This window comes from Notamacropus eugenii, chromosome 3 (assembly GCF_028372415.1).
Source record: "Notamacropus eugenii isolate mMacEug1 chromosome 3, mMacEug1.pri_v2, whole genome shotgun sequence".
NCBI lineage: Eukaryota > Metazoa > Chordata > Mammalia > Diprotodontia > Macropodidae > Notamacropus > Notamacropus eugenii.
This window is the reverse complement of record NC_092874.1, coordinates 225,237,359-225,264,466: the sequence shown is the minus strand read 5'-3', so window position 1 is coordinate 225,264,466 and position 27,108 is coordinate 225,237,359. Positions and strand designations below refer to the sequence as shown.

Here is a 27,108-nt window from a genome sequence, read left to right as displayed (position 1 = left end):
AGGCTATATAAGAGGAGAGGCTATCAAGGTAGATCAGCCGAGCTCTGCCTTTTGGTCCCATCTCTTTGTCTCCTTGCAGTGCATCTGCTGCCGTCTTTGCTTGGCTGCCATGAGTCGTCAATTCAATCACTACCCCAGTGGGGATCGCATTGGCTTCAGTGGTTGCTCAGCTATCATTTCAAGTCGGCTTAGCAGCAGTTCAACCTCCTTCCGAGGTGGGGTGAAGGGAGTAGGGGCAGCGGCCTTTGGCAGCAAGAGTCTTTACAGCCTATGTGGCAACCGTCGCATTTCTATCAGTGCCACAACAGGGGCATCCCGGACTGGGAGCTATGCCGTTGGGCATGGGGCTGGTTTTGGGGGAGGCCGGGTAAGTGGGTTTGTGGGAACAATTTTTGGAAATGCTGGTCTGGGGCCTGTGTGCCCATCAATTTGTCCACCTGGAGGCATCCCCCAAGTGACCATCAACAAAAGCCTCCTGGCCCCACTCAACGTGGAACTGGATCCTGAGATCCAGAAAGTAAGGACCCAGGAACGCGAGCAGATCAAGGCACTAAATAACAAGTTTGCCTCCTTCATTGACAAGGTGGGTTGACCCAGTTCTCTGTATTGTCTTGAAAATCCCTCCCTCTTGTCCTTAGGCAGAGTCCCATCTTGAGCACCAGTGGGTATTTGTAGGGGGTTCAGAAAGAGCAGTCTCTATTTCTGCCCATAGAAAGTTTTTAGTCTATCTATCTATCTATCTATCTATCTATCTATCTATCTATCTATCTATCTATCTATCTATCTATCTATCTATCTACCTATCTATCATCTATCTGTCTGTCTGTCTGTCTATCTATGATTTAGAACTGGAAGGTACTAGATATCTTATAGCTCAACTTCCTCATTTTACAGATGAGGAAACTGAGATTCAGAAAAAAAGAGGTGACTTGACTAGAACCAAGTAGCAGAGCTGGGCCCCTTTACATTCTTAAAAATTGCTGAAACTTCTCTCCTTCCTCATAAATGAAGAGCTTTTGGTTATGTGGGTTATGTCTGCCAATATTTACTAAATTAAAAACTCAAATGTATGAAAAGTTTTGACCTCACAAACTCATTTAAACAGTTTTAGGACTTTTAGGGGTCCTTGGACCACACCCTGAGAACTCTTGATTTAAATGATGTCTGGTAGAAATGTTTTATATGATTATACATGTATAATCTTATATCTGATTGCTTGCCATCTCAGGGAGGAGGGAGGGACAGGATAGAATGTGGAACTTAAAACTGTAAAAAAAATGCTAAAATGTGTAATTGGGGAAAAACAAAATATATTAAATAACTTTAAAAAGTTCAGTGAAAAAAAATAAATGATGCTCAATGTATCCAGGGCACCTAAAGACACACATAGAGATAGAAGCAACTATACATAGCTCTTGAAATCAGAACTGGGAGAATAGAGAGGAATTAGGTGGGGGACATTGAGGCATTATAAGGGAATTAATCTAAGAAAGTTTCTTAGTGGAAGTGAGGTAGGAGGGGAGTATGTTGCAGGGTTACTTTGGATTGGAAGACAAGCCAGGTAAGGGGGTCTGGGCCATGTGAAGTCTCAAAAGTAGGAGAGAGGAATTTTGAGAAGAGATCAGAGGACAGATTTTTCTGGTTGGAGCCTGAACTGTGAAGTCACAGAAAAATTGGGGAATAAAATAGGAGAATAGCAGAAGGGAGAATTAATGGAATGGGAGGACTATAGAGTAAAGGATGAGAAAATAGCCCATGTAAGTAATCTCCTCAAAGGCAGTGACTGAATTTTTCTATTCTCTTTACATTTTTAAAACAAGTTGCTTAAAATGATATTCTTTTCAATGAATAAGCATTTAATTTTGTTTCTTTCTCATCTCCTGTCCTCCTCGCCACTGAGGAAAAAGAAAGACAAGACCATGGTAACAAATATACACAAATTCTCACATTGGCCACATACAAAACTGTTTATCTAATTCTTCATCTTGAGTCCATCACCTCAGGAAGTGGGTAGCATGCTTCCCCATCCCACCTCCAGAAAGAGGGAAACCATTCATTTTCTGAATCCCATTCCCCTGTTTCCTCTAGGCTTACGGCATGATTTCTTTTTGCATAGTTTTTTTTTCTTCTTGATAACCTCAACAATCATAGCTAGTCTCTAATTAGCAATGACTATGGTCCTCACCACTTGACTGATTTCTAGCCTTCCTTCCTATCCTGGAAGAAGTGAAAAAATTATAGTATCATTATAGTGTTCTCAGAGCTAGAAAATACCTCAGAATTCTAAACTAACCCAAGTTTGGGGTTCTAATTGTCAACTGAATTGGGTTCTAGGTGCGTTTTCTGGAGCAACAAAATCAGGTGCTCGAGACCAAGTGGAACCTACTGCAGCAGCTGGACATGAGCAACTGCAAGAGGAATCTAGAACCCATTTATGAAGGCTACATTAGCACTCTTCGTAGGCAGGTGGAGACACTATCAGGGGATAGGGTGAGACTGGACTCTGAGCTGAGGAACATGCAGGATTTGGTGGAGGACTTCAAGAAAAGGTAAGAAGAGCAAGCTATACGTTTTGATTTTCAGTTTCATGTGCAATCACCTTTTTATTACACAATGTTATGGAAATGCTTGTTTTATTTCACAAATTAAAAAGAGAATAAATACAACTTGAGAAAAAAAAGAGGCAAACAGAGGAAAAGGCGGCTATGGATTTTATTTGTGGAAAATAAAAATTTCAGCTCTTTGTCCACAATTTAAGATTTCATGCTAATATTAATCCTTTGTTGACACTACCATCATCTCTTCCCTTTCTTTCTTCAGGCTCTCCAGTCTTTTGGAGAATGTGTGAATCAGATAGACTAGAAGGGAAGGGGGTAGAAGGGAGAGAGGGGAAGAGAAAGAGAGAGAGAGAGAGAGAGAGAGAGAGAGAGAGAGAGAGAGAGACAGAGACAGAGACAGAGACAGAGACAGAGACAGAGACAGAGACAGAGACGGGGAAGGGAGAGAGACTTAGAGACAGAAAAAGAGACAGACACACACAGACAAAGACAGAGACATAGAGAGATAGACAGACAGACAGACGCACACATACATACATGCAGAGAGAGAGAGAGAGAGAGCAGAGAGAGAACACTATTTTGCACAGGCTCTTAACATGTTTTAGGTTTCGTTCTGATAAATAATATTGTTCATTCCTAGCACAAAGTTGGTGGTAGAGTAGGTCTAGATTTGGAACCGGAGGATTTTCTGGCTCCTTGTACACTAGAATTTCTTAGACAGTCTCCTCATGTGCCTCCTTACAATTTCTGCATCAAGACCAAAATTCATTCCTAGCAGAACTCTTTTTGGATAAACCCACTATTTATAGTTTAATGAATAGAGAGCCCAGCATCAAAACCAAGAAGACAGGCTCAAATTGTACCTCTGACACATAGAAACTGTGTGACTGGCCCTGGGCAAGTCACTTAATCTACACAATTTCCAAAGACTACAAACTGCAGACCAACCTGCATGCCAATGAAATTAAAAGTGCAGTCCCTACCATTGTCTATACTTTTGGTTCCCACCTTTAAGAGGCATCTTAATTTGGAAGTGGACTGTTTCTCCCATTAGGCTGAACCAGTAATGAGAAGACCAGTTTTCAGGATGTCATGCCTCTAGGCATAGTTTCCAAGGCTCAAGACTTCTAGGAATTGGAGGCTTCTGAGATCATAGGCAATCTATAGGCAACAAAAGAGAATCTTCTCCATTCAGTACCACCTTGTATTTTCCCATTTGAGTGATTTCTAAGTGCTCAGCTGGCTTTTCCCCAGAACTGAACATAGAAACAAAGGGAGGAAGGAGACTTGTTCCCTAAACTTAGGGCATGGAGTCCTTATTGTATGTATGGTTGGTTTTGGTGGGTGAGTAGGGGAAATGGGGCATATACCAAGACTTACAACTGATTAGAAACAATGTAGAAAGCCATGAAAAGGAACAGAGGGCAAGCTGATCACCCCAGTGGGGAGGGGATATGGAGGAAAATAGTCAATCAGAGTCAAGTGTAGTTTTGGGATAGGGTATATTTTAGTCATTAATTCAGAATACTAAAACTGAAGCTTAAATACTTTGGCCACATAATGAGAAGATGAGACTCCTTGGAAAAGACCCTGATGTTGGGAAAGATTAAAGGCAAAAGAAGAAAGGTACAGCAGAGGATGAGATAGCATCTTGGAAACAACAAACAAGAGCTTGGACAGAATTAGGGAGATTGTGGAGGACAGAAGATCCTGGCATGCTATGGTCCATGGAGTCATGAAGAATCAGACACAACTGATCAAATGAACAACAACGAATATTTTAGTAGAAAGTTATGCAATATGAAATCAGGAGAGGCCTGGATTTGTGTGGCAGTTGTCCCATTTAATGCTTGTGACCTTCTCTAAGCCTCAGTTTCCTCATCTATAAATGGGAATGATAATACCTTTCTTGCATACTTTAGAAGGTTGGTCTGCAATTATGAAATGACATATAGTATGATAAAAAAATTGCAATCTATTAACACTATGTAAATATAGTCACTATTTTGAACAAAATTTGGAAGGAGGAGAGGAACTTTCATTGGAGAAGACTGTATGTGCATCACAGAGATGAAGGCTCTTTCATCCCCACTGGACATGGACCCCAAAGCTGTTAAAGTTTCGTGCCTCCCTGTCTCCCAAGGCATCTTTATCTTCCTAGTGAATCTCACTTACAGTCTTTATTCCCATGTAGGTATGAGATGGAGATTAATAAACGAACAGCGGCTGAGAATGAATTTGTGGTGCTCAAGAAGGTGAGACAGTAACGGCTGGAGGTGAAAGAAGGGAAACCAAGTGGGAGTAGTCGTGAGTGGGCAAAGGCTAACTAACATGGTGCTTTAAGGTTCTGGCAGCTTTGACTGTGTTAACCTCACTTGATCCTTGCAACAACTTTGGGAAGTGAGTGCTAATATTATCCCCATTTTACAGAGGAGGAAATAGGTTGAAGAGTGTAAGTCACTTGCCCAGGGTCACATAGCGAATGAGAAGCTGAGAAAGGATCTGAGTCATTTTATCCCTTGGACCCTGGTTGACATTTCTTAGTGTCCAGTAAGTCCATTACTGCCAAGTATTTTTGTCTTGCTCTATTGTCTTGAATTAAGTCGACTCAAGAGGCATTTAAAATCATGTGTCACACTCCATGCTAAGTTCTGTAAATACAAAAATAAGTGGAAAGATAATCCCTGCCCTTAAAGAGTTTATATTCTAAAGGTGTGTGTGTGTGTGTGTGTGTGTGTATGTAGACAACACATAAAAGAGAGCTAGAAAGAAGAGATGAAGTTACTAGTAGGGAAAGTATAAGAGAGTCAGGAGTGTAGCCTGGAGAGCAATGATGACGTAGTTGACCTGGGCACCCTCCTTAAGAGGGAGATTCTGGGAGGAAGCAGACAATCAGGAGAAGTCAGCAGCAGGGAGAATACTTCCAATTGTGAAGTCTTGGGGTGGAATGATCTTCCAGGGTATAGAGGTTTCTATAGCATGATGGAGAAAATTCAGAGGCAGGAATGTGGTCTGGGAAGGAATAAATTCTTGACATGTTGTTTGGAAGAGATCAAGATAAAAATTTATTGGTTTAAAATTCAGATGTTTGATTGACCATATACATAGGGCACACTTGGATCTCATGGAGGCTTGTGGTTCTCTGACCTCCTGGGTCCTCTTTCCATTAAACATGGGGAAGGTGAGGGGAAAGTACAGATCTATTCTGTTGGCAGAAGTAATAAGTTTTGGAGGCAGACATCATTACTGTGTGAAGCTGAAGTTATGGCCCCAACAGTAAACATCCTTTGAGTCCTGGAGCAGTTGGATCAGGGGCAAAGGAGTGAAAGTGAAGGAAGAGGTGACATCTGCCTGGGTTATTGTTTCCACAGGACGTGGATGCAGCCTACATGAACAAAATAGAGCTCCAGGCCAAGGTGGATGCTGCAAGTGATGAGATCAAATTCCTTAAGTGCCTATATGAAGGGGTAAGCATCATCTCCCATCCCCTTCCTCACAAAAGTAAAACAAGTAGACCAGTGGCCCCACAGATGCCATCTGTCTCCTTGCCCAAGATACAGAGAACTGGAATCGGGTAAAGGGATAAGGAAGCAGTTGCCATGATAAGGGAGTTAGTCTGAAGGAGTGAGGAGGAAGATAGAAAGTATAGCTAGTTATCTGAAAGGCTTTTGGTCAACTTAAGAGCAGAAATATTAAAAATACTCCCAGATATACTGGAGAGAGGGCAGAATGGGGCTAGGAATAGTCAAAAGTGAATACCACATACACTTTCTGACCGTTAGGGACTATTATTTTGATATGGATATATAAACCCAAGCAGACATAAGTACAGGACATATGGACAACAGAGTCTTGAAAAATTAGAGCTGAAAGGGACTTTGGAAATAATCTGAATTAAAATAGAAATAAAAAACCCTAATAAACCTAATTAAAAAATACCCATTGGTCCCTGGCGTTGTGCTTAGGATTGGGGCTACTAAGAAAGATAAAAATAGTACAGTTTTACAGATGAGGAAACTGAGTTTTTAAGAAATAAAATGACTTTCAATCGCAGTTAATAAGTGACAGCTGAGACTGAAACTCAGGTCTTCTGACTCTCCATCAACTGCTGTTCCTCCCGCACCACTCTTGGATCATTTAAAGTGAGACCAAAGGATGTTGCTGGAGCCATCTTGAATTGGCTCTCAAGAGCTGATTGTTAAATTTTCAGGGTGAAAACTCAGAACAGGCAAAGGTTACAACTCAGGGCTTGACTGATTGCTTTTTGGATTGTCTAAACTTAAGAAAGTGATAGAGGAAATATTAATGATGCAGGTTAAACTTAAAAGTGCATTGAAAGTACATTTCTTTTTCTGGAGAGGTGATTATCGAGCATTTCCTAGCATACCCTTAGTATTTGCATTATTCAAGTCATTGAGTACCCTAGGGGTATATAAGAGGTTATTTAGAAAAAGAGAGATACTCTTAAATTCACTATTGCCTATCTGTTGCCTAGGAGATTGCCCAGCTCCAGTCCCATATCAGTGACACATCTGTCATCCTCTCCATGGACAATAATCGAGACTTGGACCTGGACAGCATCATTGATGACATCAAAAACCAGTATGAGGAGACCGCCATGAAAAGCAAGGCTGAGGCGGAGGCCCTCTATCAGAGCAAGGTGGAGGATAGCAAAGATTTTCTCATCTATTATCTCACATAATGCTTAGAATGATCTTCTGAGATAGGTACCATCCTCATTTAACAAATGAAGAAATTGAGGATCAGAGAGATCAAAAGCCTGGCCCAAAGTCACACAGTTAGTACATGGCAAAGCCAAGATTTAGATCCAAGTCTTGTTCTTTCCAGTACACTATGACGTTGGGGGTGGGCCATCACTACCTAACCTGGTTCTCCTATTAGAAAATGTTTCACTCAGGTATGATGAGCTCAGATGGAATTTTTAGTACTGGACTAACAGTGAGGTTAGGGCCTCTACTCTCTGTTTAGTTCACCTATACTCTAGCTTGGCTTGACTCTATAGATCGGCCAGGATCTTTCTTGACATTACTTTGTCTTACGTTTCTCACCCACTTTGGGTCCACTTTCCAGGAAACGGGGAAGAGAGGAAACTCAAATTCCACCAAAGTCTTCCTAATGTATTTTTTCCCTCTTAGAATTAAATAGTGTAAATTTAAGTAAACACTTCTTGACTATGATTGTAAATGATTCCTGAAGGCATTTTTATTCCCTGGAAGCCATTGAGAATCAGAGAGGTCCCCCTCAGAGCAGAACAAGGATTCTCTTGCCCTGGGTGACATGCATGGATCCATTTGATAAATATGTATTACTGGATAAAGAGGTGGTTCTTTGAAGTCCTTTCTACTTTGATAATATGAATAGCTATCTTGGTATAGGTATGAACAAAGAAAACTAGATTTATTTTGGCCAATTAAATATCCCTGTTGAAAACAATGGCCATTCTGATACCATTTGGTTTTCTTAGAATGATTTCCTGATTTTCTAATTCGTTTTGTGTGTTATTTTGATAAGTAAAGCAGAACAATTGTGGGAAGACAGTGGTTACTCTGCTGCTAACAACTGCAACATGGGTACTGATTTTTCTCCCACAATGAAGATGCCTTTAGGTAGCATATGAAAGCATGTAGGTCCCCAAAGCTGCTATTACTAAAATGACTCTTATAGACTGTGACAATAGAATTGAGGATGGAAGGAGGGAGAGTAAGAGAGCTAGGTGAGTCTTTTTTAATGGCATAGGAGTATGGTTCTGGGGGAGCCTGTTTATGTGGATATCTTTCCCTGTGTGCCTGGATTTGTGTTTCCCTGTGTTGTGCATACTTCTGAGTAGAGACTTGGACGTTTGACTAGATTGTAAGTGGCCTGAGTTCTTTGGCTAAACCTCAAAGAGCTGAGAAATGATGACCCTTTGTCAAGGTCAGTGAAGGCTATGCTTGTGACAATACTCCACAGTCCTTCCTTTTTCTTTTGGACGTACTTGGTTACAGACTCTTACAATTATTGATCTTGATACTTTGTGTCAATATTGTATGAGCATGTAAGACCAAGTTGTTTGGTTTAATCATTTAATCCCCTATAAATGAATTCTCATTCTCATCCCTGTTCCTTGCCCTTGCTGCTCAACCTCAGATCCAAGAACTACAAGTCACAGCTGGCCGGCAGGGTGATGACCTTAAACTCACCAAGGCTGAGATCTCAGAACTCAATCGACTGATCCAGAGACTTCGTTCGGAGATTGGGAGTGTGAAGAAACAGGTGAGTTACGCCGATAAATCAATCAGCAAGTATTTGTTGAGTATCGATGATGTGCTTAGTATAACCAAAGATGTTGTGGAGGATAGATGGACACTGCCTTTAAGAAATGTACAGTCTATTTGTAGCGACTAGTCTACATGATGACTAATTTAAGACAGCATATAATTAATGGCTAAACCATATGGCATGATAAATGTAGGAGACTGGCAAGAAGGGAGATCAAAGGGTCTCATAGCAAAGGCTTAGAAGACTTCATGGTAAATGAAGTACTTGAAATTAGCCCAATATTTTCCTCTCTCACCCCTTAATTTTATTTTAATTTTTATGTATATCATCTCTTCTGATTCAACTCAACCTGTAATCTCTGCCTATATGTGTGTGTGTGTGTGTGTGTGTGTGTGTGTATAATCCCTCCACCTACACAAATACTGAGCAAAGTCTCAAGAGTTACAAATATTATCTTTCCTTGTAGGAATGTAAACAGTTCAGCTTTAGAAAGTCCTTTATGATTTCTCTTTCATGTTTACCTTTTCATGCTTCTCTTGATTCTTGTGTTTGAAAGTCAAATCTTCTATTCAGTTCTGGTCTTTCCATCATGAATGCTTGAAAGTCCTCTATATTATTGAATGACCATTTTTTTCCCCTGAAGTATTATACTCAGTTTTGCTGGGTAGGTGATTCTTGGTTTTAATCCCAGTTCCTTTGACTTCTGGAATATCATATTCCAATACCTTAGATCCCTTGATGTGGAAGCTGCTAGATCTTGGATTATCCTGATTGTATTTGCACAATATTCAAATTGTTTCTTTCTGGCTGCTTGCAATATTTTCTTCTTGACCTGAGAACTCTGGAATTTGGCTAAAGTATTCCTAGAAATTTTTTTTTTTTGGATCTCTTTCAGGAGGTGATCAGTGGATTCTTTCAAAATTTATTTTACCCTCTAGTTCTAGAATATCAGGGCAATTTTCCTTGATAATTTCATGAAAGATGATGTCTAGGCTCTGTTTTTCATCATGGCTTTTAGGTAGTCCTATAATTTTTAAATTGTCTCTCCTGGATCTATTTTCCAGGTCATTTGTTTTTCCAATGAGATGTTTCACGTTATCTTCTAATTTTTCAATCTTTTGGTTTTGTTTTGTAACTTCTTGGTTTATCGTGTAGTCATTAGCTTCCCTGAACTCCACTCTCATTTTCAAAGAATTATTTTGTTCAGTGAGCTTTTGAACTTCCTTTTCCACTTGCCTAATTATGCTTTTTAAAGTCTTCTTCTCCTCATTAACTTTTTTGACCTCTTTTTCCAGTTGAGTTAGCCTATTTTTAAAGGTATTAGTTTCCTCAGCATTTTTTTTTTTGGTTCTCCTTTAGCAAGCTGCTGACTCACTTTTCAAACTCTTCTATGGCCTGAGCCCATTTCATATTCATTTTGGAGGTACTGGAGGCAGAGGACTTGACTTCCTCTGACAGTATGCCTTGTTCTTCTTCAACTGAAAGGATGGAAGGAGATAGATGTTCACTAAGAAAGTAACCTTTTATGGTCTTATTTTTTTTCCCTTTTGGGAGTATTTTCCCAGTCAGTTACTTGAATTCTGAATCCTTTGTCAAGAGGAGGGTCCTAGTGCTCCTCCTTCCCCCAGGACTGTGCTCAGGGCTGAGATTCAGATCAGCTTCTCAATTCCCCCAGGGGCTTTGGGTGGGGGTGGGGCCACCACTCAGGGCTGAGGTTTAGATTACCTGCTCAATTTCCCTAGGGACTTTAAGCTGAGTCGCTTGGACAGTGGATCTAGGCTGCTTCCGCAGCCACAGTAGCCACCCACTGCTGCTGCTGCTGCTGCCTCTGCCACCTCCTAGGGCCAATGCTGGGGGGACTCCATTCCCCTCTAGCTCAGCTGGGAAAGCCCTCCCACACTGATCTCTGAAGCTTTCTTTGTCGCTTGTGAGTTGAGGGATCTGGGACTCTCCCTGCTGGGAATTCTGCCCCAGAGGCCTGTTCCAGTCCTGTTCCTCCTAGTGCTGTGCAGCCAGGGCTGGGCTCTGTTCCACTCAGCATCCACTGGGATAGACCTTTCCTGTCAGTCTTCTAGGTTACCTTTGGCTGGAAATTTCTTTCACTCTGTCATTCTGTGGCTTCTACTGTTCTAGAATTTGTTAAGAGTCATTTTTTACAGGTATTTTGTGGGATGTGGGGAAGTGCTAGAGTATACACGTCTTTCTACTCCACCATCTTGACACCACCCCCCAAAAATAATGTTAATGTTATTAACAGTTCCCTAGCAAGAAGTAGAAAGGTAGGGGTTGGGGAGTGCCAGGGAAAGGGACAATATTGCACAGTAGCAGGGCATATGACTAGTGCCTGGTCCTGAGTCAAAGCAGAAGTTGATGGAGTCCTTAGAGTTTAAAAGGTTATAGAGGGATGAAGAATGTGTGAAGTTCTCATTCTCCAAGCCTTACAAAGTTGGTTCCAACCTAGGGTTCACTCCAATGTTGGTAGATTATTTCCCCTAAAACTCAGATATGTATGACCTTGAACAAGTTTCTTAACTTTCTTAGACCTCAGTATCCTCATTGGTAAAATGATCTTGCTGGACCAGATGACCTCTGAGGTTCTTTCCAATTCTAAATCTATGATCCTGTAATATAGATGTACTTTCTATGTAGTCAAATATGCTTTAGAACTTATGTCATTTGCCCCACAGTGTGCCAACTTGGAGACAGCTATTGCAGATGCTGAGCAGCGGGGTGACTGTTCTCTGAAAGATGCCAGGGCCAAACTGGATGAGTTGGAGGGTGCCTTACATTGTGCCAAGGAGGAGCTCGCTCGCCTGCTGCGGGACTACCAGGAGCTGACAAGTGTCAAACTGGCCCTGGACATGGAGATTGCCACCTACAGGAAACTGCTGGAAGGAGAGGAGTGCAGGTGAGGAGAGGGGCAAAGTAACATTGCTTTTGTACAAGCTAGCAATTGGTCAGATTCTACATCAAGACAATAGAAAGAGTATTTATTGATAAGTAAATCAGCAAATATTTTAAAGCATTTTCTATTTGTTGGGTACTGGGTTAGGTGATGGATAACCAAAGATAAAAATGAAATAGGTCCTGCCCTCAAAGAACTTTTATTCTATGGTAGACAATACATGCACATATAAGTGTATATGCAATATAATTGGGGAAGGGGAGGAACTAGGAGCTAGAGAGAGAGTATCATGCAGGAAGGGGTGTTTGAGGTGAGCTCTGAAGGAAACTAGGCATTCTAAGAGGCAGAGGGGAGGAGGGAGGGCATTCCAGGAATAAGGAAAAGCCTAGTAAAAGGTTCAGCAAAAGGAGATGAAATGTTGTATGTTATAAACAGTGAGAAGGCTAATTTGGCTGGACAACATGATGGGAGAAAATATACAAGTCCGGAAAAGTAGATTGGAACATCTCTTATATGTCAATCAATCAATCAATAAAAATTTATTGCCACATCTATTATATGCTAGGTACTAGAAATATGAAGAGGTAAAAAACCAGTGTTACCCTAAAGGAACTTACATTCTGTCAGGGAAACATGTACACAGATAAATAAATGTGAAATACATAAAAATGAAATACAAAGTGATTTTGGAGTGAGAGGGGTCAGGAATGACTTTGTATAGAAGGTGGCATTCAAATTGAGCCTTAAATCGAGCTTAGAGTGAGAATGAGCTTTGACAGTGAATATTACAGCTATAAAGTACTTTAGGTATCATCTAGACCAACCTCATTTTACAGATAGGGAAACTGAGACAATCAAGTCTCAGTTTAAGGTCATCTAGTTAGTAAGTGGCTGAGTCCTAGAACTCAGGTCTCCTAACTCTAAATCCAGAGTTCTATCCATTTCCCCAAGAATGGAGAAGTAGAGTTTCAGAGGTGGATGGGACCCTCAGAGATCAACAGTCTAAGGTTTTTTGTTTTACAGGAGAAGAGACAGAGACTTTCACAGTCTACCTCTTAGACCTCCTGAGCAGTAGAGTTGGCAATTTGAATCCAGGTCCAATGTTCTTTTCCATTGTCCTAATGACCCTAATCTCCATATGGAGGATATTTTGAGGTAGGAAATGACAACCGAGGATTTAACTTAACCTGAGAATAGTTTATATAAATTGTCTTAGCATTTCCTCTCTTTAGCTGCATAATTAAGAGTAAAATGCATTGGGCTAGGTAGCATAACTGTCCCTGGTCTGTCACTTTATTGATTGTGTTTCACCCTCTGCAGGATGTCTGGAGAGTATCCCAACTCCGTGAGCATCTGTAAGTACATGCAGACCTTAGCCCTCTTCTTAGTAACTCTCCTTTACATAGGACAGGGCCAGTCATTTCTAGTACAGGCCAAAGGATCAGGACACATGGAGGAGAGGGAGAGGCAAAAGTCCAAGGAGCAATATGGACCACTCTTGGGTTTGGGTGGTAATCAAGGGAGAACCATGAAAGGGGGAATTCCAAAACATCAGAATGGTGGATTCTCAGAGTTGGAAGGAACCTGAGAGGGATTTAGTTCAGCCCCTACCCAAACAAGAATCCTCTTTATAGCATATCTGACTAGGGATCCTCCAGCATTTGGTAGAAGGTCTCAAGTGGATCACACATTGTTAGAGCTGGAACAGGCTTTTAGAGAAAGATTGTGAGTGCAGTCTTCTCATTTGTGGAGGAGGAAACCTAGGACCAGAAAGAGGAATTAATTTTCCAAGGCCACACAGTAAGTGGCAGAGCCAATGGAAGGACATGGGTGTCCAGATTCATAAACCTGTGCTCTCCCACTATATTGCTTTCCTCTTTCCTTCCTTCCTTCCTTCCTTTCTTCCTTCCTTCCTTCCTTCCTTCCTTCCTTCCTTCCTTCCTTCCTTCCTTCCTTCCTTCCTTCCTTCCTTCCTTCCTTCCTTCCTTCCTTCCTTCTTTCCTTTCTTCCTTCCTTCCTTTATCCTTTTCTTGCTTTCTTCCTTCCTTCTTTCCTCTCTCTTCTTTCTTTCTTTCCTTCATGTTTTCTAGACTCTTTTTTTTACTTTTATAAGTGAACTTAAAAAAACTCAGTATTTTCATACACTCAGTTGGACAGAGAGAGTCTGTGAATCTCTATGTGAAGTCTATATGGCTTGCTTTTCTTTTTAAGCATATATTTTCTTTCATATCTTAAAATTATGTTAGAATCTGTTCTATTTATGATTCCTTCTAACCTTCTTTCTGTTCCCTTCTGGCATTTCAAAAACATTTCAGTCATCTTTTATTTTTCTTTTTAAAATAAAAAACAAAACTATTCAGAGCCTCCTTTTCCTTCCCCCTTTCCACTCCACCCCATCTGAGGAAAAAACAAAACAAAACAAAAAACCTTTATATAAAATGTGTGTAGTCCAGCAAGTCAAATTCCCACATTGGTCATATTTGGAGATCTCTGTCATATTCTGCATCTTGAGTCCATCACTTCTGTATCAGGAGATGAGTAGCACATCTCATCCACTATCCTTTGGAATCATGGTTGGTCATTCCATCGATCAGAGTTCTTTACAGCACTGTTGCTGTTGTATATGTTGTTCTCCTGGCTTTTCTCCCTTTGCCTTGCATCGGTCCAGCATGTGTATTCTTTCACAGCGGTCATCAGCAGCACCAACACCGGACCAGGAGGCACTGGGTTCAGTGTGGGCTTTGGAACATCGAGCACTTATAGCTATAAACCAGGAGTTGCTGAAATCAAAACCAAGGGCAGCTGTGGAAGTGACTACAAAGAGCCAGTGACCAAAGGTGGCAGCTCTCAAGCCAAAAAGGGTTCCAGATAAAGGTTGAGCAGCTGAGTTCTCCCAGTTTAGAATATATGCAAGGAATCTTTGGGCCCCTGCTGCTACCCAGCGACCCCCTGTTTTGCTCCGAAGGCAGGAAGTTCTCTTTGCTCTCAAAAAGCCTGATTGATTCCCTCTCCTGCCAAACTCAGCATCTTCTGTAAAGGGGATCCAGCTCAGCCTAGTTATGGGCTGTGATAACTGCTCCTCTGTAGGCAACCTTCACAGGACCACAAACCCAATGATGGCTGGCATATCTATGGAACTTTAATGCTTGCAAAGCACTTTACAGATATTATCTCATTTAAGCCTCACAAAACTGTTATGAGTATATACTACATACTATTACACTCTAGAATATTATAGGTACTCTCATCCTCATTCTACAGCTGAGGAAACTGAGGCTCAGAGAGGTCATTTGATCCTCACATCCCTGTGATATTATTACCCCCATTTTACAGAAGAAAAAACTAAGACTGAGAGGGATTAAGTGACTTGCTCCCCCAGGATTACACAGCGAGCATCTTTGAGCTCAGGTCATCCTGACTCCAATACAGCATTCTATTTACCATGCTCCCTAGCTGCCTGCACATCGTGGTGACACTGCTAAGTGGCAAAGACACAACCTTGTCTAGTATCCCATTTGCTACACTATGCTACCTCCCAGGATGCAAAGGGTTTACCTATTCTGGATGCTCCTCAGCTCCTCCAACTGTTGTATCCCCTGATACCTCCCCCTCCTCCCCAGTCCCAGTCCCCATACACATGCAACTCTACCGGCTTTAGATTGCCAAAGAGAACTCTTGCCTTGGACTGTCCATATGCTTGTCCTGATTCTGTGTCTGCTGTCTAGTTACAGTTGATTGTTGTCAGTTTTCTGCTGCCTCCTGAATAAATGTCCTATGCTATTTTGTTGCCTTGTGTGGTTTCTGTTGCCCAAAATACTCCAAGGAAAGAACTCTTTTCCAGTAGGTGCCATGTCAACAGCTCCAGAGAACTGCTTCAAGCCTAATCTGGTACTTGCCTGCCTGTGGTCCTCACCTTCTGCTTCTGGATGGGCAGTCACTGAATGGACATAGATCATAAATATTAGATAACATCTCTCTCAATTTCTCTTGCTTTAAGACTTCTGCAGTATATATTCTCCCATTACAGCATAGATCACAGTCCCTCTCTGCCACATTAGACAGTCTTTGTGAATTTTGATGACCAAAATTTAGCTAGGTTGATTCTTGGAGGAAACACACACACACACACACACACACACACACACACACACACACACACACACACACACACACACACACACACACACACACACCCTAAATGCCTTCAGAATTTTCTGGTTCCCAAGGCAACAACTTCCCATAAAGAGTTCTCTATAGATCAGCGTTCTCTGATTAGGAATAGAAAGGGGTCTAGGGTAGAGGGATTCTAGTTCTCCTAATCACCATTGTCCTGTAAGGCAGTCCATTATGGAGCCTAGTACTTAAAGCCTGGTGAGACTTTGTGTTCTCATAAATGATGAAAATCTCACAATGATTAGTTTCCTGTGGTGATTTTGCTGACCCCTCCATTTATTTTCCCATGCATCCTCTTCTTACCATTCCTATGTAACCAAATGGATCTTGGCAGGCTGGACCAAAACTGCCTCTTGACTCCCTTCTGAGAGTATCACTAACCTTCTGCCTTCCTCATCTGTACTAGGCATCATTCTTGATCTGTCGGGTACCTGCCTTTCCTATTACTGCCACCAGTCCTTGACTCAGCTCAATGCAGCTCTTCTCTGTGCACCAGGGCAGAAGATGCATTTTCCCCAAAAGACTTTCTTAGAGATTAAGGGAAAGAGACAATTCAAAAACAAATCAATGAAATACAAAACTGTTTTCATTACAAAGGATGGGGATATATTGACATATATGTTCCCTGATATATTCCTAAACTGGTCCTAAAGGATTTGCTCAGTACCCTGGGTTTACTGTCTGGTGGAAAAATTTTCCCAATGATGACACTCTTCCAGTGGAAAAGGCTATTTGTTGAGGTAGCGAGCCCTCGGTCGCCAGAAAGATTCAGGCACAGGGTACATAACACATGAAAGTTTGCAAAGCTCTGTGCACATCATCTTAGTTGATCCTCACAGTCCTGTGCAGTAGGGGATATTAATATCCTCATTTTACAGATGAGAAAACTGAGGTTGAGGGAAGTTAAATTATTTGCTCCCCCAGGGTTACACAGCAAGCATCTGAGGCAGAGTTTATACTCATATCGTTCTGAATACAAATTCAGCGCTCAATATTCACTATGCCTACATACATGCACACACATGTACCCATGCATACATGGGCACAAGGCAATAAATGCTTGTTGACTCATACACACATGTGTAAGTAATAGCTAAGTTAATATCAAATATATTGGAAAGAACAGATGGTGCAGAGTCAGAGGACTCCCTGCCTTCCAGACTCCAACTATAACATGCTTGCTGCCTCTCATCCCCGGAAGGATTTAAAAGAAGGGAGTCCCTATATGGGTGAGGAGATTAGACTAGGTGACACCTAAGCTCCGGTCTAACTCTCAGGTTCTTTCATAAAAGACAGTGTGATCTAATGGTCCTAGAATTAGAAGAACTGTGTTCAAGTCTAACCTTTGGCACTTCATTTAATTTCTGATTCTATGCAAGTCATTTAACTTCTCATCTCCAAAATGGGAATATTGCTTCAATTAAAAAATATTAAATACCTACTGTGTACAATACAGCGAGTGACATGCAGGGAAATGTAAAGATTAAACCCATTACAGGGCCGTTGTGAAGGAAACCTCCTGTGGAGTATGTACTGCTATTATATAAACAAAAATTAGTATTTTTAATCTGCCTTTTCAGCTCTTTCCTGGGCTAACATTGCCCTCTATGATCTTCCTTAGGTATTACAACTTTTATCCTGGGTGCCTAGTAAGCATCTAAGTGAGAGAGACAGAAACCTAAGGCTCAGGTCCCTTCTGCCCAAACCTGATAAAGGCCTGTTCTTTCCTGGGGGGCAGAGTCGATGCCCAGCTGCTTATCACTGGCATGACAGCTGGCTTCGAGCTATTGTTTTCTCAGGCTTTCCCCGGCCCTCTCTCCATCTCTGTGCCAGTCTGGGCTTTGCTTCAATCATTTCTCACCTGGGCTTATCCTCTTGGGCTCCCAAACACCCCTTGGCTCCTCTCCCTGCTTCTGACCTTCCAGGACCATAAGATTCTGGTGTACAGGACAGAGCGACAGGACCCCTAGAGATCATCTAATCCCATTTTTCAGATGAGGGAAACTGAGATCCAGAGAAGGCATGTGCAAAGTCTTGTGCAAAGTCACCTAGGCAGGTTGTCTGATTCAGTGATTCAGTGATCTTTCCATCATACTGTGACAGTTTTACAGGTCAGTAGTAGTTATAGTGGAAGAGTGAAAACATAGCTTCTCTTTCCTAGTTCCTTTTCAACCCTAATAAAAAGCCTCTGATCTATGGAGAATTATATTGGGAATTGAATTGGGAAACTGACAATTTTGGACGCAGGTAAGACCGTTCTGAGAGAAGAACTGAGCCCGTGACATTCACTGAGCACTTGCTATGTGCAAGGACTTAGGCTGGCCTTTGGGAGGATGGATGGAGTGGGGGGCATAGGATTCCAAGGGAAGAGGCTCATTTCCGCCCCCCCCCCAAACTCCCAGGCTGGTAGGAACAACAAGGCTCACAGGACACAGATTCAGAATCCCTAATCAAAATTAATAACTACTGTTGCAATGTAGAGGACTGATGAGAATTCCTGCAGGCCTCATGTTGACTTAGACAACTATAAATTAACATTATATCGTAGGGTATTTTAATTTATTTTGTTAAACATTTCCCAGTTACTCTTCAGTCTGGTTCTGTCCACAAGAATTTGTGATGCTCCTAAGAGTTTGATACCTGTGGTTCAGAGGAAAGGAAAGAGAGAGGGAGAGGGAGGGAGGGAGGGAGGGAGGGAGAGAGAGGGAGGGAGGGAGGGAGGGAGGGAAAGAGAGAGAGAGAGAGAGAGAGAGAGAGAGAGAGAGAGAGAGAGAGAGAGAGAGAGAGAGAGAGAGAGGTGGGGAGGGTAGGTAGGTGGTGGATAAAGTGCCAGGCCTGGAGTTAGAAAAACTCATCTTCCAGAGTTCAAATCCAGGCCTCAAACACTTACAAGCTATCTGGACCTGAACAAGTCAATTAACTCTGTTTGCCTCAGTTTCCTCACCTGTAAAATGAGTTGGAGGAGGAAATGGCAAACCACTCCAATATCCTTGCCACAAAAACCTTAAATGGGGTCACAAAGTAAGATATGACTAAAAAGACTAAACAATAACAAAGTGTGTGTGTGTATGTGTGTGTGTGTGTGTGTGTGTGTGTGTGTGTGTGTGTGTGTGTGTGTGTGTAGATCAGAAGGATTGAGGAATCAGGGAAGGATTCCTGGAGGAAAAGAACTTGGAGTTGGACAAGAGAATTAAGAGCTGGAGAAGATCTTTGGCCGTCCTAGTCTAATTCCTTCATTTTACATGGAAGGATGTTGAGGCCCAGAGAGGATATCCAATATCACAGCTATAGCAGAGCCGTGATAGAAACCCAGGTTTTCTGACTCTATTTAATTCTCTTTCTACTATGCCACATGGGGTCCGTCTGAGAAAAAGAAAGAGACAGGAGAGTTTGTTTGAAAGTCTTAAAGCAACCCTCTGCCATTTTATCTGGTGACTTCCAAGTTTTCTTTGGCCAGCTGATCCCCCTGTCGCACACCCAGTGATGCACCAGCCTTCAGCTGTGGGAAATGATGGGGTTGGATGATAAACACTCTCCAACGAGTCACCTCATCTTTGCCTCTGGCCAATCCTACTGCCGCCACCCAAAGAATGGGAGATTTCATCTTTGGACCAGGAATAGCCTGGACCCTTTATCCTTGCATGGTGAGTCATCAATGCCTCATTGTGATTTCAGACAGCCATTTGGAGGAAAAGGTCTACTTTATTACAGGGTCAGGCATGAAATGAATTTGAAAGAGCGTAAACCACATACCAGTAGGTAAGTTACAGATACTCAGCTGAGTCACACATTCTGCATGGCAGAGCTTAACACTTGAGCTTAACTTTTTCTGTTACAAAACATATCACCAGCCCAGTCAGCTAAATTCCTCTGACCTCACTGCCTCTGAACCTGAGTACTTGACAATTTCAGGTCCTTTCTGGTTGGGCTCCAGGTATGCGACGCTTAATTCCCACATTGAAATTCCACACATTGCAGATCCTTGAACTCTGATAATTGTTCTACTTGTTTTTGAATTCCAGCCTAAGAACCCTTCTACAAGCCTCTCTATTTTGCTTGCCCAGTTCAATCTTTCTCAGGCACTCTTGCTTTCCATCTCCAGCCTTGATTTACCCAATCCCCTGTCAGGATCTCTATTAACTGCTGGGCCCATGAAGCTTCTGCTCTTGTATCATAGTATTATCATAAAAATATAAAATACGAGCATTGATAGAGACTTTAGCAGGGCAGCTAGATGGCTCAGTGGGTAGAGAGTTGGGTCCAGTTGGACCCTAGAGTCAGGAAGACCTGAGTTCAGATCTGACCTTAGCCATTTACTAGCTCTGTGATCCTGAGCAAGTCAGATAACTTCTATTTGCTTTAATCTGCTGAAGAAGGAAATGACAAACTACTTCAGCATCTTTGCCAAGAAAAACCCTATTGAATGTTTTACATGATTATACATGTATAATCTTTATCAAAATGCTTACCATCTCAGGGAGGGATGAAGAGAAGGAAGTTGGAACTCAAAAGTTTAAAAAAACAAATATTAAAAATTGTTTTTACATATAATAGGGAAAATAAAATGTTGTTTTTAAAAAAAGGAAAATTCCTGGACCGTATTGGCATGCTATAGTCCACCGAGTAATGAACAGTTGGACGTGACTGAACAATAAGAGATCTCAGAAAACCTTTTAGTCTGACTTCTAATGAATTCTCACTGTAACATATCTCAGATCTATAACACTGTTTCCTCCTCTCTAGTCTTAACACTATCCCTTTCTGAGTAGCTTCTCTGATGTCAGTCTGCTCTGTCCCAATACTTTTATGACATTGATGATGATAGCTTCTGGATCATCATGGCAGCCTGGTAAGAATGATGGTCTTAAAGACTTGTATTTTACTAGAGGCATGACCATTACTTCATAACCTTTGTGAGCTTCAGCTTTCCCTCATCTGTAAAATGGGATAATAATGCACATACACTCTCCTTCATGGGGCTGTTGTGAGGAAAGTGCACATCTGGGTCATTCCTGGTTTGTCCCATTTGATAGGGTTTATGTTCAATTCTGGGATGTTGATAAACTGAAGAGAATCCAGAGGAATATAAGAGAGGAGTAGAGACAATGTCATATGGGAATCCATTGGAAAACTGAGGATATTTAGGACATTTTAGATGTGAGGGTGCAGGGGAGGGGTAGGTAGGCACAAAATTTCTGTTTTCAAGAATTTAAAGTCCATAGAATCCAGGTTCACTTTTCATGGCTTCAGAGAGACCCCTCACCCTAATTCCTCCTGTCCCAGCATAGCCCTATTCATTCCTCATGTCCCTAATTTTCCTAGATTCCCTCTAAAACACATATGTGTGCATATGTGCACATGCACATGCTCATACACACACACACACACTTCACTTCCTGAATATTTTCTCTTTTATTTACTACTTCTCTTCTGCAAAATCTCACATGCCCTTAGTCTAGCTAGCCTTGGTACCTTTTTTCCCCTCCTAAACCCTTTGTACTTCAGCTGTCTTGTTCCTTGTTCATTTCTCCTTTTGGTTCCCATAGGGGATCAAATATGTGGAGAATAGTTGAGGGAGGGGATAGGCTTCCCCCACTCCCACATCTGAGTTGTGGTGTCACCCCAGGCTAGCCTTTAGGGCAAGGGAATAGAAGAGGGAGAACTTTTCTTCCTGTTTGGACAGTGACACATACTCCCCTATGGAAGGTAGCATGTCATTAGTGTGATGACACCTGCCATAATTATACCCTAGAAAGAAGCTTGACTTGTTTGCTCTAGAGATAGGCAAAGGAAGTGAGAGATCAGCAAACCAAGCATCTTACTCCACAAAGCCTTGATCAAAAGACTCATCCCTTCTCCCACTGATCTGTCTCTCTCTGTCCTCCATGTCCCCATCTCCTGTCCAAAACAGCCACCTTCTCAAGCAGCAATTATGACCCCAGAGGAACTTGGGAAAGATCATTTATAAATATGGCTTCTTCATTAGGATGATTGGATGGAGAATTATAAGGGATTTTGCTATTCGATCATTTTAGTTGTGTCTGACTCTTTGTGACCCCATTTGGAACTTTCTTGGCAAAGATACTGGAATGATTTGCCATTTCTTTCTCCAGCTCATTTTACAGATGAGGAAACTGAGGCCAACAGGTCACAGAGCTAGTAAGTGTCTGAGGCTGGATTTGAACTCAGGAAGATGAGATTTCCTGACTCCAGGCCCAACACTTTATCTACTACCCTTAGAGGTCATCTAAGCCCCTCATTCATTAGGTAGGAAGTTGAAATGAAAGGAAAAATGAGGCCCAGAATGGAGAAACTATTTGCCAGTGGCCACACAGTTAGCGAGTGAAGCAAAAAATTGGTATTTGTCCCCAAAGTCCCTGACTCCTCATTTGGTCCTTTGGTCAGTGTATCATGCTGGTGACATCCTGTCCTAACCAAGAATATGGTGACTGTATTCAATGTGTAGATGTGTATTTGAATTCAGACAGAAGCTCACACAAACAGAAAAATCTTCTGCAAAGGGAGGGGAGCTCTGGAATGAATCTAGAGGAGGGTGCCTTTGGGAGATGGATAAAGTTGTATAAAGTTTAGAGAACTTTGAATAACAAAAAAAAAAGTCAACTGAAAAAATGCTCTAAATCACTACTGATTAGAGAAATATGAATCAAAACAATTCTGATTGGCTAATATAACAGAAGCAGCAAATGACAAATGTTGGAGGGAATGTAGAAAAACTGGGACACTAATGCATTGTGAGTGGAATTGTGAACTGGTCTAACCACTCAGGAGAACAATTTAGAACTGTTCCCTTACCTTTTGACCCAGTAATACCACCCCTAGGTCTGTATCCCAAAAAGGAATATAACTTTGTGGTGGCAAAAATTGGAAATTGAGGGGATCCCCGTTAACTGGGGAATGGCTAAACAAACTGTGAAATGTAATTGTGATGGAATACTATTGTGCTATAACAAATGATAGGGCAGACAATTTCAGAAAAACCTGGGAAGACTTATATGAATTGACACAAAGTGAAGTGAGCAGAACCAGGAGACCACTGTGTGAAGTAACAGCAAAACTGTATGATGGTCAGTTGTGAATTACTTAGTTCTTCTGATGAATACAATGATCCAAGATAATTCTGGAGGACTTATGAAGAAAATTGCTATCCACCTCCCAAGAAAGAACTGATAGTCTGAATACAGATCAAAACATGCTTTTTAAAACTTTATTTTTCTTGTGTGTTTTTTTTTTTTGGTCTGTGTTTTCTTTCAAAACATGACTGATAGGGAAATAAGTTTTGCACGACTTCACATATATAATCTGTATCAAGTTGCTTGCCTTCTCAAGGAGGAGTAAACTGAGGGAGATAGAGAATTTGGAACTCAAAATTTTAAAAAATGAATGTAAAATATTTTTACATGTAATTTTTGGTGTGTTTAAATAATATTTTATTTTTTCCAATTACATGTAAAATCATTTTTAATCATTTCTCATTGAGAAGAGGTTACATGGGTTATACATGTGCAGTCATACAAAACATTTTCCCAAATTAGTTATGTTATGAAAGAAAACACAGACCAACCCCCCCCAAACCCCAAGAAAAATAAGTTAAAAAAGTTATGTTTCAATCTATATTCAGACTCTTACTATGGAGGTGGATAGCTTTTTTTATATATAACTGAGAAAAAAATAAACTAAAGAGAGAAAAGCAAAGCAAAGCTGTAAAACTATGGGGGCAGGCAGACAAGAGAGGTTAAGTAAGTAAATCCCAAATAGAAGAGCTGGGAAAAGAACCAAGCAGAAAAAAATTGGGGCACAAGAAGGGTAGTGACAGAGAAACTGGGAAAGACAGAACTGAGGTGAATGGAGTCTATGATACTCATGGATAAGAGGTGATTTAGCTAAGGAAAAATGAGGAAAGGGGCTGATGACCTGTGACCTGGAGAAAGACAAGTCCATGTCAGGACCTCCCTCACCCCTGGTTTTGTGTCAGGGTTCCAGCTGGCTGTCTGGTGAAACCCAGAATAATCATTTAAAATGCATAAAATAATACATTTTAAAACATGAAATAAGCATTTTTAATGCATAAATCAAAATACTTAATAAGGTCACAAGGGAGACTACATCAAAATATGTGTTTTTCAAAACAAGTTCATGGACCAAGGTTAAGAACCCTGGAGAGGTCTAGCCCCACTTTAGCTAATGCTTTCCTGGTCTTTCTGAATACGTCTTCAGCATGTTTCTCACTTCCCGCATCAGACTGGAAACCTCTTGAGGGCAAGTGCTGATCTTCTCCCTTGTGCAGGACAGAGCATGATCTTCAAAAGGACAAAAAATTGGGGAAGGGAAGGGATGGGGAACAACAGCTGGAAACTTATTTGAATTGACTTTGGAAAATCATTCAAAATACCTGACTCATTTTATGCTCCTGCAGACAGGCAGCAGGGGTCAGTTTGCCTGGATGAATTTATTCTTGAAGGAAATATGAAAAGCGCATAAATCTATGTCTTGTTCATTCATTTGTCAAATATTTGTTCATCACTGTGGCCACAGGACTGTTTTGAAACTAAGGATTATACAATTAAGGCAAAATACAGATGGTCCTTGCCCTCATACATAAGGCTCAGTAATAATATGTTAGGAGATGACTAAGCACCAAAATGTGTGATACCGATACTAATGGTACTGGAATTCAAAGAAGGGAAAGATCAGTATGAGCTTAAGTTGCTCAGAAAGGCTTCATGGAGGAGGTAGAAGGGGGACTGGGCCTTGAATGATGGGTAAGATCTAGATGAGAGAGAGAGAGAGAGAGAGAGAGAGAGAGAGAGAGAGAGAGAGGCAGACAGACAGACACAGAAAAAGTCCAGATTATAAAGGACCTTGAACGTCAAGAGAAGGAGGAAGAGAAGGAAAAGGTAGATGAGGAGGAGATTATAGTTTGACAAGATTTTTATAGTTTAAATGGTGTTTTCTTCATAAAAGCCCTATGAAGTAGATAGTAGAGATTGGTCACTGGGCTTATAATTTCATTAGTAAAAGGAATTCCCAGATGAGGAAATTCCTTCTACCAGTAGGTAGGCACCATCTCTGCAATTGATACCTTTAGTTACTGGAACACTGAAAGGTTGAGTTACTGGCCTTGGATCTCATAGTCAGTATATGTCAGAGGCAGAGTCTGAATCCAAGTCTTCCTGGCTTCCAGGCTGATTCCCAATTCATTAAGATACCCCTATATAAGAACAATTAGGATTGTTTATAGATTGTAAACTTTTAGAAGGCAAAGTCTATGTCTTACATTCCTTTTGTATATACTCCCTCTTCCCACCCAGTGCCTAGCAGTGAGCTGTACATGTAGCTCAGTCAGTATTTATTGAATATATGCACATGTGTGTTTCTTCCTGGATGAATGAATGAATATTTCTAGGTCTTAGGAGTCTCTTCTCCGCTAAATATCCCACTCAAAGACCATGACTGTGGTGTTCAATGGCTAATTAAATGATGGCCAAGCACTTTCCAGATCAGAGGTGCCAGAGACCTTATCACTTAGGACAAGAACAACTTCCATGCAATTAAATTCCCTGGGATCCAATTAGGTGGGGCCACTAATCAGAGAGGGATGAAGCTCCCATTGTTGTTTTTAAGGAAATCATTTTCTTCCTCCCTCTTCCTTGTTGGTATCAGAGGACTATCAGAGCATCAGACTGACTATCTCCTTGTAACCAGTCCCTCATCATTCTTACTTTACATGGCATTTCTTTAGTATAGATGTGCTCAGTTCACACTGAACATGTATATTTTGTACTTGTTTTCTATACTCGTGTGTGTGTGTGTGTGTGTGTGTGTGTGTGTGTGTGCGATCTCCTCTATGTGATCTTCTAGGAAGGGATCATGTGTCTCTTTCCTTTTCCCTTTGGTTCTCCCCCTTGAAGGTCTAAAGTAGAACTCTACAGAGGGAGGAAAGGGAAGGACAGAACATGGAGTAAGGGTGGGTGAACTAACATCTGAAGAATGGTAACTAATATGGATTGGAGTATAGGATCTAAAAGATTAAAATAAAGGAGGAGATAGGACAGAGGAATGCCAATCCAATATGATTTATCAGAATGAATTGGCAGCCAAAGGTCTCCTCCAAACCCTAATGGGATTAGGCTATATCAGCAGAAGGATAATGTTCAAAACACTGTGCATAGAGCATGGACCCTCTGAGATGGTCCATGGTAATGGATATGCTGTTTCCTCCTCTTACTACACACACACACACACACACACACACACACACACACACACATTTGGCTCACACTCTGCACATCCTATGGTCAAAAACGAGGGAGATAGTTATTTTACTAGACTCAACTTTGGTTGTACCACATCTGTTTGCCATCTGTCTTCTAGAAATCAAATTTTGGGAAGGATATTAAGAAGCTGAAATATATACGAGGAAAATGATAAGGATGAAGAGTTTCAATATTATTCCACATAGGAATCTATTGAAGGAATTGGGAATGTCTAGTGAGAGAAGAGAAGAGTGGGGGTGAGGTACCTAACAGAGGGTGTCATGTGGAAGAGGGATTGGTCTTGTCCTGCCTAGTCCCAGAGGGCTGAACTAAGATCAATGAATGAATGATGGTGCAGACAGGCAGATTTAAGGTCAATATAAGGAAAAACTTCCTCCTAATTAGAGCTGTCAAAAAGTCAAATTTTCTCAAGCCTTAGACAGTAGGGAGCTTCTCATCAGAGCCTGGAATATTATTCATTGGGAATACTGCAGGATTCCTGTTCAAATGCAGATTGGATTTAAATGACCTCTAAGGTACTTTTCAACTGAGATTTTGTAACTTGATCATAGTCACACAGCTAGTAAGAGGCAGAAATGGTGCTCAAATCCATGTCTCCTGACTTGTATTCCAGTGCCTTTTCTACTACAATGAAGTCTCTTAAAAAACAAAAACAAAAACAAAAAAACTTGTGGTTGTGATTTGTCCATTCTCACAATGAATTCATTTGCACCAAATTCATTTATAATGAATCTAGTTTCATCCATACTTTACATACTAAAGAAGTGGTTCAGTCACTTATAGATAATGCAAAGGACTTCAGAGGCTATCTAGTCCAACTCTTGCATTCTATAGATGGAGAAACTGAAGACAGGATTAAGTGACTTGCACAAGGTCATACAGGTAGTGAGCCTCAGAG

General features: G+C 41.2%; 1 protein-coding gene across 2 annotated transcripts; it reads left to right on the top strand.

The window, feature by feature from the left end:
* Positions 1–109: 109 nt before the first annotated feature.
* Positions 110–14,893, top strand: LOC140531377 (keratin, type II cytoskeletal 72-like). 2 transcript variants are annotated; one of them, XM_072650341.1, is made up of 9 exons: positions 110–583; positions 2,335–2,549; positions 4,753–4,813; positions 5,930–6,025; positions 7,054–7,218; positions 8,706–8,831; positions 11,525–11,745; positions 13,063–13,097; positions 14,430–14,893. In XM_072650341.1, the coding sequence occupies exons 1-9, from the start codon at positions 110–112 to the stop codon at positions 14,612–14,614; spliced, it is 1,578 nt and encodes a 525-aa protein (XP_072506442.1). In that variant the 3' UTR covers positions 14,615–14,893. The 2 variants fall into 2 exon arrangements, with proteins under 2 accessions (XP_072506442.1, XP_072506443.1); XM_072650342.1 differs by lacking the exon at positions 8,706–8,831.
* Positions 14,894–27,108: the final 12,215 nt, after the last annotated feature.

Excerpts from the sequence above, each read along its gene's own strand:
- LOC140531377 (XM_072650341.1), top strand. The coding sequence starts at position 110 with ATGAGTCGTCAATTCAATCACTACCCCAGTGGGGATCGCATTGGCTTC. Across the intron at positions 584-2,334 it reads TTGCCTCCTTCATTGACAAG|GTGCGTTTTCTGGAGCAACA; the intron begins GTGGGTTGACCC and ends ATTGGGTTCTAG. Across the intron at positions 4,814-5,929 it reads AATTTGTGGTGCTCAAGAAG|GACGTGGATGCAGCCTACAT; the intron begins GTGAGACAGTAA and ends TTGTTTCCACAG.